General features: G+C 31.1%; 1 protein-coding gene and 1 long non-coding RNA gene across 2 annotated transcripts; one reads left to right on the forward strand and one right to left on the reverse strand.

Moving 5' to 3' along the window:
- Positions 1–1,268: 1,268 nt before the first annotated feature.
- Positions 1,269–4,170, reverse strand: LOC147804327 (uncharacterized). Its single transcript, XR_015428966.1, has 3 exons — positions 4,021–4,170; positions 2,983–3,142; positions 1,269–1,419 (listed from the first exon to the last, which is right to left on the reverse strand). It is a non-coding gene; the product is annotated as an uncharacterized LOC147804327 (long non-coding RNA).
- Positions 4,171–6,370: 2,200 nt separating this feature from the next.
- On the forward strand, positions 6,371–15,320 carry PolE1 (DNA polymerase epsilon catalytic subunit 1). The gene has a single exon (XM_016049202.4). It carries the CDS (start codon positions 6,578–6,580, stop codon positions 13,283–13,285), a length of 6,708 nt encoding a protein of 2,235 aa, XP_015904688.3. The 5' UTR covers positions 6,371–6,577; the 3' UTR covers positions 13,286–15,320.
- Positions 15,321–16,667: the final 1,347 nt, after the last annotated feature.

Consider the following 16,667-nt stretch of genomic DNA (forward strand, 5'->3'; position numbering starts at 1 on the left):
AATTTTACATGAGTAAAAAACAAAAACAAAAATAAAAAAAGAAAACTTTTCTTATTCATAACCATTCATAACCTACCTGAAAAACGCAACAAATGTTCAAGATGTGATTAAGAAGCAGACAATTGAAGAACACTAACACCGTGATACAATATTATTATAACCCATATAGCAAAAATTCTTCCGTAGTAGCTCCCACGGAGGAATCGCTCACCCTCCCCCGGAGATCCCGACTTTTCCAGAATTCCTCCCGCGGAGCTCCTCAGTAATGCAAAATGTCCGCACCTTTCAATTCCTCAGTCCCTCCGACGGGCTTCCCGAAAGTCACTCCATTGGAGCAGCCGAGGAAGAACGGTTAGGAAGTTTCAAGGTCACATACTTTCCGACGGCTTTCCTCGGGCATTCTCCTAAGGAAGTACTGAGGAAGTTTCCACAGGGCAAAATTTTTAGTAAATCCGTACTCCGGCTATACAAGTTAATATAGCTTTTTAGTTATATTTCTTTTGATAAATTTCAAATTATAGCCCATTTGTAACACTGATGCTCAAGTGAAATAATATTGAATTTTTGATTATTTTCATTACATACCTCCTCAGTCTTATTGTCTTTAAATATTTTATTTAAAAATAGATTTTTAAATTGAAAAAGAAAACTTGAAAATTACTGCTACAAAAATTGTAGCAGCAAACTTCTACTAAAAACAATGATTCTCAATTGGAAACTTAATTCATTAGCATGAAAAACACTGCATATAACATATTTAATAAAAACAATGTGCATTGCAACTTATTTTATTAGTTAACGGAAATTTCAAATGAAGAATATTGCGTTTAATATAGAGCTGCTGACAGTTAAAAAAAAATTTGCGTACATGTTGCTTAAAATTTTTTTTAATATACAAAAGTGACATTTATTGTCACTTATGACATATGTTATTCATTTTAAGTAATTGTTACTTTTCGAAAATTAAACTTAACGTAATGTTTACTGCAATATCTAAAATGTTCTTTAATTTACTCTAGGATTAAAAATATAAAAAAGTTCAAAGAGGAATAAATTCATACCAGTAATCACTTCTAAGTCCTGTTTTCCAACTGAAAGCATTTATATGTCAATTGATAATTTTTTTAGTATTTGAAACTCTACTTCACCAATATGTTACTTTTTAAAGATAAACTTTAGATATCACAGTAAACATTGCATTAACTTTCACTCTAGGATAAAAATAAAAGCTTAAATTGGAAAAAAAACACAAAACAAATGTTAATTAGAAATATTTTTTTAAATTTATTAAAATTAAGAAAGTTTTTTTAAAATTTTTTTACAGTTTGCTACATTTCTCTTTACCATGGCGCAGCCAACTCTGGATGGGTTCCTTCATGTTAGCATTCGTAATATCGCTGTGATGAATTCGTACAACATCTAAAATATAAAAACAGAAATTTTTTATTTTAATTACAATTGAAAGGAAAAAAGAACTACTGAGAGGTAGAATAAAAACTTTATATTTGTTTTTTATACACTGGAAAAATTTATATGTATTTTTTTTTATTAATTTCGAATGGTATTTAAGCTGCATATTAAGCGCTGAATTTTACTTGAAATTTTTGCATTTAATGTTTTTTATAAATATAAAACAATATTTAAAAAAAAGTCTGGGTACAAGAATTCACAATAACGTAATACCTTTCCTTTAAAATATCCCTCCTTGATTAGAAAAAAAAATAAATAAAAATTCCCATAATTTTGGGAGCTTGAGATCTCACAGGTGAAAATTTATAGTTTTGTTTTTAATAGACTGAAGCTAGTAATTTCTTCATCTATTTTCAGAGACTCCTCCTGAGCTTCATCTAAAATATTACTTTTTTTTTGCATTTAGTTCCTCCATTTGACTTTCGGCTTCCCTTTTTCCTTTGCCGAAGTCTTCTTTCTCCTGTTGGTGCCTTTTTTCTTTATCTTCCACCTACCTCCCAGGTGAATTTCGGATACTCAGAATTAACTGCTTGCTGATTATGAAGTCACTTGCTTACCTTGAACAGTTAAACTGGCAAACACAATTCGCCTGGCAGTCAAACTTTTTTCTGTCATGTTGTCCCACAAGAATTGAGAAGTTCTGATTTCGCGGAATTTATTGCAAATTTCCAGGTTTGGTGAAGACATTTCTAGGTTTTTGTGATATCTTCACAAATTTTTCTGAATTTTCTGATTCTTCACTGATTTCCAGGTTCAGTCGCCACAGAAGGAATGCTTTGCCCCATGTTGAAATTAGAAATGTTTACTAACTTTCAGCGATGTGATTTTCAGCTTTTTTTTGACGTTTGAAAAGAAATGCAGTTATAATTTAAGAATTTGAAAAATAAACATAAGGCCTTTATAAGGCTTCAATATAAAATTAAGGCCTTTTTATGGGCCCTTAATCTTCTCTCCTTCAAATAAGGTCTTTTTAAGGTGCGTGGGAAGCCTGATGGAACTTTCAAATTAATATTTTGATGAAATATGTAGCTACTATAAGCTCTATTAGGAAAAACAAACTGAAGATGTGAGAAGTAGCTCATAAGGTTTTAAATGTTTTTTCTAATCCTGAAAAACATAAGATTTAGACACCATTCTTAAAATCATAGGAAAGTGTAAATTTAGAAGACAAGAGGCTTTATCTTTTTATTATTAATTTAATAAGGGTGATAAGATACATCTTCAGGATGAATTTTTTATATTTAATTTTTCAGAATTTTTAAAACTTTTTTGTATTTACATTGTAAATATTAACTAGAAAGGTTTTTAAATAAAACATTTCAAAAAAGGTTTAAATACATACATCCCTTTCACTGACTAACTAATCAGCTTGTAGCATTCATATAGCTTTTTTCTCAATAAAACTGCTTCTTATTGATAGTTAAAACAGCAGAAAATTAGAAAAATAAATAAAAGTATAAATAATTATATTTTAAAGGTATTAAAACGAAATACTACATTAGAATTAAATACCTGCTAAAACACTGCATAGTTCCAATTCAGCAAATGGTCGTTTTTTGTTGGTGCCAAAATAACTGAAATTAGCAGCTAGCTGTGGGGTGATTATATGTTGGAGGAGACGATATATTATATTTGGTACAGTATTTCCTCCTATTTTTCGCAGATCAGATATCTGGAAAACAAAATGAAATTACTCATTATTAAAGAAAAAATTATTTAATATCTGTGCAAAAAGATTTTTTATACATTTTTAATAGCCACTGTAATTACAAAATACGACTAAAATTCAAAATGGGATAAAGAGCAGAGTATTTACATTATTTCTTAATAGAGGATAGTAAAAAACCAAGCTATTGTATTTGTATTTATTGAATTTTTAAAAATAACTGTATCTCTAAATAAAATATAATAGGATTTGAATGTGTATATAAATTTTATTACTTCAACAATTGTTTATTCACCAAGTTTAAATTCTTTTTAACACGTTCGCTGTTTAAAAAGCATTGCAATAACCTAAGTGGAATTAAAATCAAAAACTAATGAGAATGTAAACACTGACTTTGATATTGATATATGACAGCAATAAAATGAAATTGTCACCGAAAAAGTTAAAAGAATTAAAAAATTTTAATTATTAAAGAAATGATGGATCTGGTTTAATGATAAGCACTTAACTGCGTTTTTCATCATGAGATTGTTTACAAATTGTTATGGGGAATAGAACTCCATTAATAATGGAAAAGTTATGTGACTTTAAAAATTTATATAAAATCAGAGGGAGGGTATAAAATAAAAAGCAAGATGTCGTTTCATCAGAAACAGTTGGGAAAAAGAAATATAAAAATTTTAGATAAAATTATAAACTGCAAGATATTAATTAAAGTTGTAACGTATCAAGCTATATTAAGAAACAGTTCTATGTTTTATTAAAAAGAACGTTTATTTCACACCACAACACATACAGTAACGAATATAAAGTACCCGTAACGGGATAGTGAAAAGATAATAAAACAACAAGAAAAACCCGTAACGGGATATAAGGAAACTTACCCGTAGCGGGATAGATGAGAACCTAAATTCCACACAAAACTAATTTTAAAAAATGAACAACTTTCTGGTGTTCTAATTTTATCGTCTGCTTTTATTTTTTTAAATTTATCTTTTTATATGCTTCTTTTATTTTATTTATGCTTTTGCCAGCCCTATTTTTTTTAAATATTTTTACTTTTATTCATACCTTTGCAAACCAATTATCTTTCTTATATTTTCAGACTTTAATAAAGTGTACAAAGTCAGCGTTAACAAGCGGCAAAATTTAACATAGCGAAAACCTATACCCAATCGCGACATATTTTGAAAAGATACAAATAATAAAAGTACCACACCACCGGAAATTAGAAACTTAATAAATTCCGATAGATAATCACATAGGCGTTTGCAACAAAATGTTTTTGACCAAGAATGAGCTCGAAAAAATATTAAAATAAGTAGCCAAAGTTAGCGAAAGATTCCACTTGTGGTGGATGACACGTTAATATGGCGGTCTGATATTCTAATCCTAAATCAATGGAACATCGAACTTCAAACACTCAAAATGCGAAAATTGTCCATAATTTTATATTTATTTTTAATTAAAAGACGTTGTTGCTGTTTTTTCAAAGAATTTAAAGATTTATCTTATCATATTAAAAATGTAAGAATTAATATTTATACTTACTTGCTAATGAAAATCCAACAGAACCCAAATCCCAATTGAACGTTGATCACAAAACTCATTTCTAATACGTAGAGCTTTGCCAAGCATCCAGTAATCGTAAGTCGGAGTGGTGAACGAATGAGATCAATTATGATGCTCCTATGGAATAACGAGGGAGCAAAATCCATAGGATAGATTTCTTGCGGATGACCGGTGGAGGAATATCCGTAGGCGATGTTTCCGAAGGACTTCCTACGTATCGTTGTCCGTAGGAATGTTAGAATGGAATTTCCCACGGCGTTCCTTTATTTATCCGCGTCTTCCTTCGGAAGAAAGGGACGCATTTGGGAGGTCCTAGGGAATGTTTTCGGAAGATGAGTGCTAAGTTAATTAATTAAATTGATATTTAGCTAAATAAGTTTTGAAATTTCGAAAAATTTGAAGTTTTACGGTAAATAGTAAGCAGTGCAACAATTTGCTGAAGGTGGCGGGGGGGGGGGGGGAATAAATATGAATAAAAAAAAAACCAGTTAAAACGCAAATAATTTTAAAAATTTTTTTAGCAAATTACAAACAAAGAAGAAAACAATGAAAATTGCGAGAAAAAAGAAAAATATAATAGTGACAAGTGAAGCTGACGTCGTCAGGGGGCACCAGCCCCAGAAGTCATAAAATGCAAAACATTTTCTATCGAGAGAGCACGACAAACGTCTAAAATTTGCTTTCTCTGTACCCCAAAGGTTTTGCAAGAAGTCCAGGAAGAAAGAAAAAGAGAATAGGAAATACAATACAACATATAATACAAAAACAAAACACAAAAGTAAAATACATAAACTAATTGCATTTTGAATTTCTTTTTTCTCTTTCCTTAAACTTCTTGCAAAACCTTATGGGTACAGGAAGAGCAAATTTTAGACATTTGTCGTTCTCTCTCGATAGAAAAGGTTTTGTATTTTTATGATTTCCGGGGCTGGTACCCCCTGATGTACGTCAGCTATGCGTTTGCCATTATTTTATTTTTCATAATTTTCATTGTTTTCTTCTTTGTTTGCAATTTGCTATTGTTTTCAATTTTCTTGTGGAATTTCTGCTGTGCTGCACAATTTTCTTTTGAAATTACAGTTTTTAGCTGCTTTTTTACATGATTTCTTATTTCTCTTTCCATTATTATAAAATTTCCAAGTCATAGAATTACTTCAGTTCTATGAAGAACCTTTTTTCTCTTTCTTTTGAACATAGAATAAGTTTATGTGCTTCTATTCCTTTTAAGAATGTTCTTCATTATATAATTGAAAGGGTCGCAAATCCATTTATGCGATACTATATATTAATATTTTTCTCTTTTCTGGCTTTATTCGTGAATAAAATAAAGTTTTTATCTTATTTAGTTAGGGAATTATCTTCTAATAAAGTGTCAGAATCTTTCACAACATTTCTTCTTGAAAACAAAAGTAAATGAAAATAACTTATTAATTCTTTTTATTCGTTACAGAAAATTTAGCAATTGTAAATATAAAGCGAACTAAAAATTTTACACTGCAGTTAGCCTAAGATGATAATTCTTACGTTTTTTATTTTATCTAAATACAGTAAAATGCGTTAAATTATAAATGAATTTTTGTTCTAGTTTCGTTTTCAGTTCAAAACAGCTATGTGGAATTATTTAGATCTAACTCACGTGACTTATGACGTAGAGCTGAGTACATTCATTAATGAAATTTGCAATAGAGCGGGAAATTCCGTCAACTGCAACCGAGTAAAGTAAATGTTTTTGTTGCGAAAATTCAAGTAGCATATTAAGTGATTTACTTTTGGTTCCTGTAATTTATGTTTTTGAAATATTTTCTCGTTAAAAAAATGTATAAAAGGACAATCGCCAATTAAGAACTAGTAGTCCTATAGTTATTCATCATGGTTTATATGAATACTGGTCGTTATAAAGCTGATCCTCTGAATTCTGGCGGAGAATCTGTCGGAAAACAAGAAGATAACAGCGAGAGACGGCTACAGCAGTCCTTATTTAATGATGAAATTGACTCAAAATTCGGTTTTGATCGCTATAAAGAAGGTGTTGAGCGTAAAGCATGGCTTTATAACATGCACTCGACTGAGATTTTAGATGAAGATAAGAGACTTATCAGCGCTGTTGATTTCTATTTTGTTGAAGATGATGGTTCAAGATTCAAAGCAACTTTACCATACAAACCTTATTTTTATGTAGCAACGGTCAAAGGTGCCGAACAAGAAGTTGCTTCTTATTTAACTCGAAAGTATGGTGGTCTTATTAGTAAAGTTGAAATCGTCCAGAAAGAAGATCTTGAATTGTCTAATCATTTATCTGGTTTGAAAGGAAAGTTTGTGAAGCTTATGTTTTCTGCTATAAATGATTTGACTAAAGTTCGTAAAGATATTATGCCTCATGTTAGGAAGAATAAGGAAAAGGTTAAAAACTCGAAATCATTTAATGAAATATTAAACAAACATCCGGAGACAGGAACGTCAAAGAAAATGTTTGAACAGATTGATAGTATTATTGACATTAGAGAATATGATGTCCCGTTTCATGTCAGGGTATCAATTGACTTAAAAATATTTGTTGGCCATTGGTATTTTGTTAAAGGTTGTGGAAATCTTCCTAATGAAATAAGGCTTTGTGAAGAGCTTCTACAACCTGTTGATATAACTGTTCTTGCCTATGATATTGAAACAACAAAACTCCCTCTCAAATTCCCTGATGTAGCTACTGATCAAATTATGATGATATCATATATGATAGATGGGCAAGGATTTCTTATCACTAATCGTGAAATTGTGTCATCTGATGTTGATGATTTTGAGTATACTCCTAAACCAGAATTTGAAGGTAACTTCATTGTATTCAATGAAGCAAACGAAGAAGCTTTGATTCAGAAGTTTTTTGATCATATTCTAGAAGTAAAGCCTCTTGTATTTGTCACATATAACGGAGACAATTTCGATTTTAAATTCGTTGAAGCTAGAGCTGCTGTGTACCAGCTTAATATGCTGAAAGAAATTGGCTTTTCACAGAGTAGAGATGGATTTTATCTATCTAGACCTTGTGCTCATCTTGATTGCCTTCATTGGGTAAAGAGAGATAGTTATTTACCTGTCGGCAGTCAAAACTTGAAAGCTGTGGCAAAAGCAAAACTAAGATATGATCCAGTTGAACTAGATCCTGAAGACATGTGTCGTATGGCTGCTGAGCAACCTCAAGTATTAGCCAGCTATTCAGTTTCTGATGCTGTAGCAACATATTATTTGTATATGAAATATGTGCATCCTTTCATATTTGCTTTATGTACTATTATCCCAATGGAACCTGATGAGGTTTTAAGAAAAGGTTCTGGTACTTTATGTGAATCATTATTGATGGTAAAAGCCTATCACGCAAATATCATTTTCCCCAACAAACAAGAGAGTGTATTGAACAAACTGACTGAAGATGGACATGTTCTAGATCAAGAGACATATGTTGGTGGTCACGTTGAATCTCTCGAAGCTGGCGTGTTTAGAGCCAATTTGCCGTGTAGATTCAGACTCGTGCCAGAAGCTCTTCAAAAGTTGATGAAAGATGTCGAAAGGACGCTTAAATTTTCAATTGAAGTGGAAGAAAATGTTCCAATTGATCAAGTTCTTAATTTAGAGGAAGTGACCAATGAAATTGTTGAAAAGTTACGTAATCTTCGAGATTGTCCATCAAGGTTAGAAAATCCACTAATTTATCATTTGGATGTAGGTGCTATGTATCCTAACATAATTTTGACAAATCGTCTTCAGCCATCTGCTATGGTTGATGAAACAACCTGTGCAGCCTGTGACTTTAATAAACCTGGTGCTAGATGCCAAAGAATAATGCCATGGACTTGGCGTGGTGAATGTATGCCTGCTTCCAGAGGTGAATTTCAGCGTATTCAACAACAGCTTGAGACTGAAACTTTCCCTTCTTCAGAAGCAGGTGGCAAGCCTGTGGCTTTTCATGAACTCAACAAAGAAGAACAGGCTTCTGTAGAAAAAAAACGTTTAACAGAATACTGTAGGAAAGCTTATAAAAAGACTCATGTGACTCGAATTGAAATCCGGGACTCCACCATTTGTCAGAAAGAAAACTCGTTCTATGTTGACACTGTTCGAGCTTTTAGAGATCGTCGATATGAGTTTAAAGGGCTCTTAAAAGTTGCGAAGAAGAAAGTGGCCGAAGCTGTTGCTGCTGGTGATGCATCTGCTATTAAATCATCCAAAACTCTGGAAGTTTTGTATGATTCCTTGCAATTGGCTCATAAATGCATTTTAAACTCTTTTTATGGGTATGTAATGAGAAGAGGAGCCCGTTGGTACAGTATGGAAATGGCTGGTATTGTGTGTCACACCGGAGCAGGCATAATTACTAAAGCTAGAGAAATTGTTGAACAGATAGGTAGACCTCTTGAGTTGGACACTGATGGAATTTGGTGCATCCTTCCATCTTCTTTCCCAGAAAATTTTGTTATCAAAACTACCAATCCCAAAAAGCCAAAGTTGCATATTTCATACCCTGGAGCTATGTTAAATGTTATGGTTAAAGATCACAATACTAACGATCAGTATCATGAACTGGTGGATCCTGTGAATCGAGTATACGAAATACGCAATGAAAACTCTATTTTCTTTGAAGTTGATGGACCTTATTTGGCCATGGTATTACCAGCTTCGAAAGAAGAGGGAAAGAAACTGAAAAAACGATATGCTGTTTTCAACTTTGATGGTTCCCTTGCAGAACTCAAAGGTTTTGAAGTGAAAAGGAGGGGTGAATTGCAGCTTATCAAAATATTTCAGTCATCTGTTTTTGATGCATTTTTAAAGGGAAAGACACTTACTGAATGTTATGCATCTGTAGCAAAAGTAGCTGATTATTGGCTTGATGTTCTCTATTCTAAAGCATCCAATATGCCCGATAAGGAACTCTTTGATTTGATATCTGAAAACAGGAGTATGTCTCGTAAGCTAGAAGAATATGGTAGTCAAAAATCTACATCCATCAGCACAGCTAAGCGATTAGCTGAATTTCTTGGTGATCAAATGGTGAAAGATGCTGGACTAAGTTGTCGTTTCATCATCTCTAAGAAACCAGAAGGCTGTCCTGTTACTGAACGGGCAATACCTTTGGCAATTTTTCAAGCTGAACCAAGCATTAAAAAACATTACCTGAGAAAATGGCTTAAGTCTCCGGGGTTAGCAGATTTTGATATTCGTACTATATTAGATTGGGAATATTACATTGAGAGGTTTAGTAGTGCCATTCAAAAAATCATTACTATACCTGCTGCTTTGCAACAAGTTCCCAACCCTGTTCCACGTGTTGCACATCCTGACTGGCTTCACAAACGGTTATTGGAAAAAAATGATAGTTTGAAACAGAAGAAGATCACTGAAATATTTTCTCACAAAGAAAAGACTTTTCCGGAGGAAGCAGAAGAATCACCTATTCTTGATGTTGAAGATCAATGTCTTCCTTCAACTAGTAAAACTGTAATTCCTGTTTGTAATAAAAGAAAAGCTTCTCGTGATGCAAAAGGTGGGAAATCGTCTAAACAGAAAAATATGTTTAGTGATTCAGAGCTAGCCCAATCTTGGCGGGAAGTCCTAGGTGCACCTCCAAAATTTGGAAAAACTAAAGAAGAACTTGTTACATGGTATATTTATCAGAAGAAAAAGTGGGCTTTTCAGTTGGCTCAAAGAAAAGCCAAAAGTTCTGAATCTGGAAGAGTGGTAAATTCTGCTCCACTTAGACAAACTGGAAATAAAAACATATCGGGAATTGGTCAATTCTTGAGAAAAGCTAAAAAGACTGTTTTGGATAGTCCTTGGCAAATCATTCAAGTTGCTGAAACTGGTCATTATGGAATTTATAAACTGTGGGTTCTAATTGAAAATGATTTACATAGTATAAAGTTGAATATACCTCGAATATTTTATGTCAATCAGCGTGTTCCTAAAACTGGAGAAAGTGCCTTGTGGAAGAAAGTAAATCGTATTCTTCCCAGATCTCATCCAGTTCACAATTTGTATGAATATACTATAGAAGAGGAAGTATATCAACAGCATTGTAATGATATATTAGCTGAATTATCTTTGCCACATGTTGAAGGAGTGTATGAAACCCAAGTTCCCCTTATTTTTCGAGCATTGGTGGAGCTTGGCTGTATATGCACAGTGAATCGTAAATTTGTGAAACAATATGCAGCATCTGATAATGACATTTATAATCTGAAACACTTAGAGTTGAGATCAGTTGCTCAATATAATTACATAGAACCAGGTACTTTGAAACTTTTGTATTTATATCATCATTCAAGTGGTCAAAAAGCCATGTTTGGTTTCTTTTTTCCACCATTGAAAAAGGTTGTGGTGTATGTCTTGGATACTGTTCGAACAAATCAAATGCCAAATTTAAACAATTTGTTTGCTTCTGAACGAAATTCCAAATTGTCATCTGGAACTGACAGCAAATATCTTCCAGACCCTGACTATTCATTTGAAGTTCATGCAGAAAAGGATATTAAAGTTGTTTATAAAGGTTTGCAAAAATATTTAATGATGTACAAAGATGAGAAACATGGACCAACGGCTGTTGTGATTCAATCGCCTATATCTTCTCAAGATATAAGTTCGTTAATGCCAAGTTTTACTGAATTTCCTCTGATATCACTTCATATTCACGACAATGATACACTTTATCAAGTTATGGATTGGCAAAGAATTGGATCAAAAACTATGATGGGACACTTTATGAATGTTGATTCTGCAATTGCAGTGTTACTTGAGCAATGCCGTTATTTCCATGTACCTGTCGGTAATTTGCCACAAGATGCCTCCTTATTTGCCACTGATGTCTTTTTCGCTCGGCAGTTACATAAGCAAAATTTCATTCTGTGGTGCTCGCCAACTGAGCGTCCCGATTTGGGCGGTAAAGAAGCTGATGATAATCGTCTGTTAGCTGAATCTGAAACTGTCATTGCAGAGGTTTGTAATCCCGGTGTTTATCCCAATGTGAGTGTGGAAATTCTCCTTGATACCATGGCAGTTTCAACTGTTCTACAAGCTCAGAATTTGGTTGAACTGGAAGGAACTAGTGCCAGCATTGCTTTTGATACTGGTACATCTTCCTCATTAGCTGAAATGATGTCCGGTAGTGGGGCTACATCAAACGTTGGAATTTACGATGAAAGTGCTCTATGTGCCGGAGCTTTTCGTGTGCTGCGAGGTATGGTTGTTGGGTGGGTACGTGAAGTACTTCATTACAGGAATGTATTTGCTGACAATCAAATAGTCAACTTATATCGTTGGCTTCGATCCCCTCAGTCACTTTTATATGAGCCAGCAATTAAACAAATTCTTAGTAACCTGATGAAGAAAATGTTCACCCAACTTTTGTTTGAATATCAAAAACTAGGAGCTATTGTTATCTATGCATCCTGTACTAGAATTATCATTTGTACAAAGCGTAAGTCTGTTATTGATGCTGTGTCTTATGCCAGATATGTAAATGAATGTATTCGCAACAAAGAACTTTTCCACGGTGTGAAATTAGAAGTGGAAACCTGTTGGGAATATTTATTATGGCTGGATACTGTAAATTATGGTGGAGTTAAAGTAAAAAATTTAGACAATCTCAATGGCGGTGATCAGGGTGAACAAGATGAAAATGACAACCGGGAATTGCCTTTACGATTCAATTTAGCTAAGTTTTTGCCTGCAGTTGCTAACATAAAAGACACTTTCTACGATGTTCTTGACAATTATATTCAAACAGCGTTTGATTATTATCAAAAACACTCGGAAGAAATTGTGAATCCTGATGAGCCTAGTCAGCCTCTTGAAACTGAAGATAATTATGAGAACTTCACAGATGATTTAGCCAAGTATGTTAGAAGTGATCTTGCTCATACATTGTATATATTAGTTGAAAAAATCAAAAAGAAGTTTCCTTCTGAATTAGGTCCTAATGGAGAGAATGTCTTTCCAGTTTTGCCTGGATCTCACTTGAAAATGACTAGTCCTGCTTTGGAATTTACTAAAGCTGTTTGTAAAGTGTTGTCTTTAGACAACAAATTGAGTGATGTTGTTCTTAAAGTTCGCAGGGACCTCTTGAGGATCGTCGGAGTGAAAGAATTCAGCGATGAAGCGGAATGGAAAGATCCATGCCTCTCCTTCGTGTTAACTGAAGTAATTTGCAAAACATGCAGCACTTGTGAAAACATAGATTTATGCCGAGAGCAAGTTGATAATAGTGGTTTTGCAGGAATCCCAGTGTGGAGATGCAGCATCTGCAATTCCATATACGATACAAAAGAAATAGAGTCTATGATGATTGAGTGCATTCAGAAGAAGTCTATGGCTCATGTTATCCAAGACTTACAGTGTATGAAATGCAGGATGGTTAAAGATAGAAACATGTCGAGGTTTTGTTCCTGTGCCGGACGTTTTAGTACGCTTCTGCCTATAGATGATTTTGGACAAACTTTGAAAACTTTTCTTAATATTGCTGATTATTTTAAAATGAAAAAATTAAGTGATGTTGTGTCTTGGGTGTTGAAAATGAACCCCCAAATTAAACTGTGATCTATTGGTTTTTTAAATTTTCTCTGCACTTAAACTTGAAAGTAATGAGAAATATGTACATACAGCATTTTTTTTTTTAAAATTTACTTTTAAATCATTTGCTATTGTTTCTATCATTTGATGTTTATTTTAAAACCTTTTTATAAATTTTGTAATTTCCCTCGTTATTTATTTCAGTGTAAAATAGTTTATACAAATTTAATACTTAATTTTTACAAATTTAATCTTAAGTAATTCTTTTAATTTTTTTAGTTTAATCTTTTAAGAAGTCTATATTTTTATAATAATTGTTTTCAGTATGTAATAATTTGTAAATTTTGTTTTATTATACGTGAAGGGAAAGTTTGTTTTACGCCAACAATGCCAAATTTTACATACTGCCAAACTTTTATTATCACTTTTAATTTATTTTATTACTATACTTTTAATGTAATGGCATCCTCTCGCAATTTTTTAACTAGTGTAAACACCTTTCACCTTTTTTTTTTTCAGAATTTATATCGAAAAATAATTTTTTATTTACATATTTGGTTAATTTAAAAAAAAAGTTAAATCTTTTTGATAAGAAAACAAACATTGTTGAAAAATGTTGAGAACTTGTAACAAATTGAATATTAATTTAAATACATTAAGTTAATTTAAATGTTAGCAAAATTAAATGTTTGAATGTCATACATTAGAAAATATACTGAACATTCACAATTTTTTTTTAAAAAAAATAAGACATATAGATGCTTTGTTAATGAATTATATTGTAGTAATATTGTCGATGTTTGCATTAATATTTACAAAAGTTGTGCAAAATTTGAAGCAAATTCAAAATAAGTATTTTTTAAGACTCTTTAAATTAAAAATTATAAGTCTTAAAATCTAGCTAGCAATGTGATAATTCTCCAAAATATTAAATCATGAAAGGAGTGTTCTGACCTGTATTTTTCACTTAAAATTTTCTGCAATGATTACGTAAGCATATTTTTGATAGTTTAGGGCCGTTCAAATATTATGTAAGCATGGTTTCCGCAGTTCAGGCTAAAGTACAGAAGAAAGAAAACAGCAACTATTTAGTATTCCTTAATATCAAATGCAGGTCTGGGAAACCATTGATAATTATTTTATTGTGGTCTTAAGCAAATTTGAGTTGTCTCAGACCAATGGATAACCTTTAAATTTGAGTACTGATATTATATGCTTACATTTAAAAAATAACTATTAGAGAACATATTTTTTCTTTTTATGTAATGATGTTAACTACAAATTTCTTTCTTCTTTTTTACTGTAATGACTTTTCATGAAATGTATCTTCGTTAAATAAATATGAAAATTTATTTTTAATAAAATATGTAACATATAAAATGTATTACATATATAAATTATATAACATATAAATATATAAAATATATTCATATCTCGTGACAAATTTTCTTAACTCCTCTTAAGTTTTATGGGCACCCACAAGGAAGGTTCATTTGTATCCTCCTAAAAATACAACAAATTTTTTAAAAAAAATTTTTTTAGCTGTTATTAATTTTTTAGATTATAAAATTTCCAATTTTCCTTTTATTTCTTCTTATAAGACAATCTCAAGTATGTCTTAAAATTTAACTGTTATTACAATTTTGAATTTTGTCCTAATATTGTAAATTAAAAAATAATTGAAAATTAAATTGAATTTGCTTGTGAATATATTTGACGCTGACTTGTTAAAATGTTTTTCAGAAATATGAAGAAAAAAAACGTGTATAAACTATTTTTTAAGCATTTGAATGAGTATTTTCCCTAGTTTCACCCTCTTAGGAAAATTTCTGTGTGCCCCTTCGTAAGCTTAGTTTTCTTTAATTTTTTGGTATTATTTTATATGTAAGATTTTTGTAAATTAATATTGGTTATAGAGAATTAAACTGATTTGAAAATTCTTAACATTATGTGTTAAGTTTAATTTTAAGCTTTATGTATTGTGCTTGTGTAGTGTACATTAAATATTTTTTAAAAATGTAAATTTCATATCTTGGTTAATAAATTATTATTTTTTAATAAATTTTGACTCAGTTTACTTTTTTCCTAAAAATATTTTTCAATATTTCTTAAAAACTGCACATATGTAAGAAAAAAAAAATTCATTCGCTCTTTACCAAATACAATTGATTTTTCCAAGTATAAATTTCAAATTTTTTATTCTGAATTTAAAAAAAAAAAAACTGAAAACTTTTATTTTCTTTACATTTCAATTCAATGTGGAATACGTAATAAAACAATATATTGTTAGAACTATACTTTCTTAATTTGTGTGAACATTTTTAATATAATAAATAAAGTGAATATTATTTATTCCAGTATTTGCAAGAAATAATGTTAAATTGCATCAAAAAAGTTCAATTTGCCAAGTTATATTATATTGGTTTAATTTAAATTGCTTAACATTTAAAACATCTGTTTGAAGATTCTTTTGCCAAAAATATTGAAGTATACCTTATATCGAACCCCGTTTATGGCCTAATAAGTTGAAGGATAACAAAAAAGGAAAAATGTTTTTTGTAGTTGATCTGCTCAATATTGATAATTTTTAAAAGTTTTAGTAATTTTAATCACATGCCATGTTTTCAAAAATTGAACAAAATTGATTTTAATTTTATAACCTGAATATTTCCATTTATTTTTTAGGTTCATACCAGTGAAGGTAAGTAGCTATTGCATTTTTGGGCTCATTATTATATTAGATAAGTCGTAATAACAATAAGTTTCCAAATTATGCTTTTTTAATGAATTTCATAACTCATTGTACTTACACAGCTTTTTTATTTTTTAAATCTTTTAATTGTTCAAAAAAGGCATATTTCACTACAATATCTATTATATTTCAATATTTATTATTTGACACTCATCGTCAAATTTTTTTTAAATATAAATTATACATTTCAATATCTACTGTTAGCAGTTTTCTTATAAATTTTTTTTAAAAATTTCAGTATGAAAAAAGCCTGCCAACTTTTTGTTTCTTAGTTTTGGAAAGCAAGAGGCTGAAATAAAACAGGCACAAGCAGACTTTTAACTTGGGGGGTTCATACGCTAATGGAAAAAGAAGGCACGAAACAATGTTCGAAACACGTGAATTAGTTCTTATAAAGAGTTACTGGGCATACATGATTTTTAGAAACTCTTATCAGTAACAAAACTAAAAATAAATAACTGACTACGATTTTGAAATCATGCTAATGGCCTATAAATATTTCAAGACCCTGTTTCATTCTTTTTCTTTCAGGGGTATAAATGTTGTGTGGGGACCATCCTCATTCGTTAGTTATTAATTTTATAACTGAAAAGAGTTTTAAGAATGTGTTACTTGTTGACGAAATAAATGACTGAATATAATTCATCATATGAAAGC

Source organism: Parasteatoda tepidariorum, chromosome 9, assembly GCF_982258835.1.
Source record: "Parasteatoda tepidariorum strain Cologne lab strain chromosome 9, Ptep-v5.0, whole genome shotgun sequence".
Taxonomy (NCBI): Eukaryota; Metazoa; Arthropoda; class Arachnida; order Araneae; family Theridiidae; genus Parasteatoda; species Parasteatoda tepidariorum.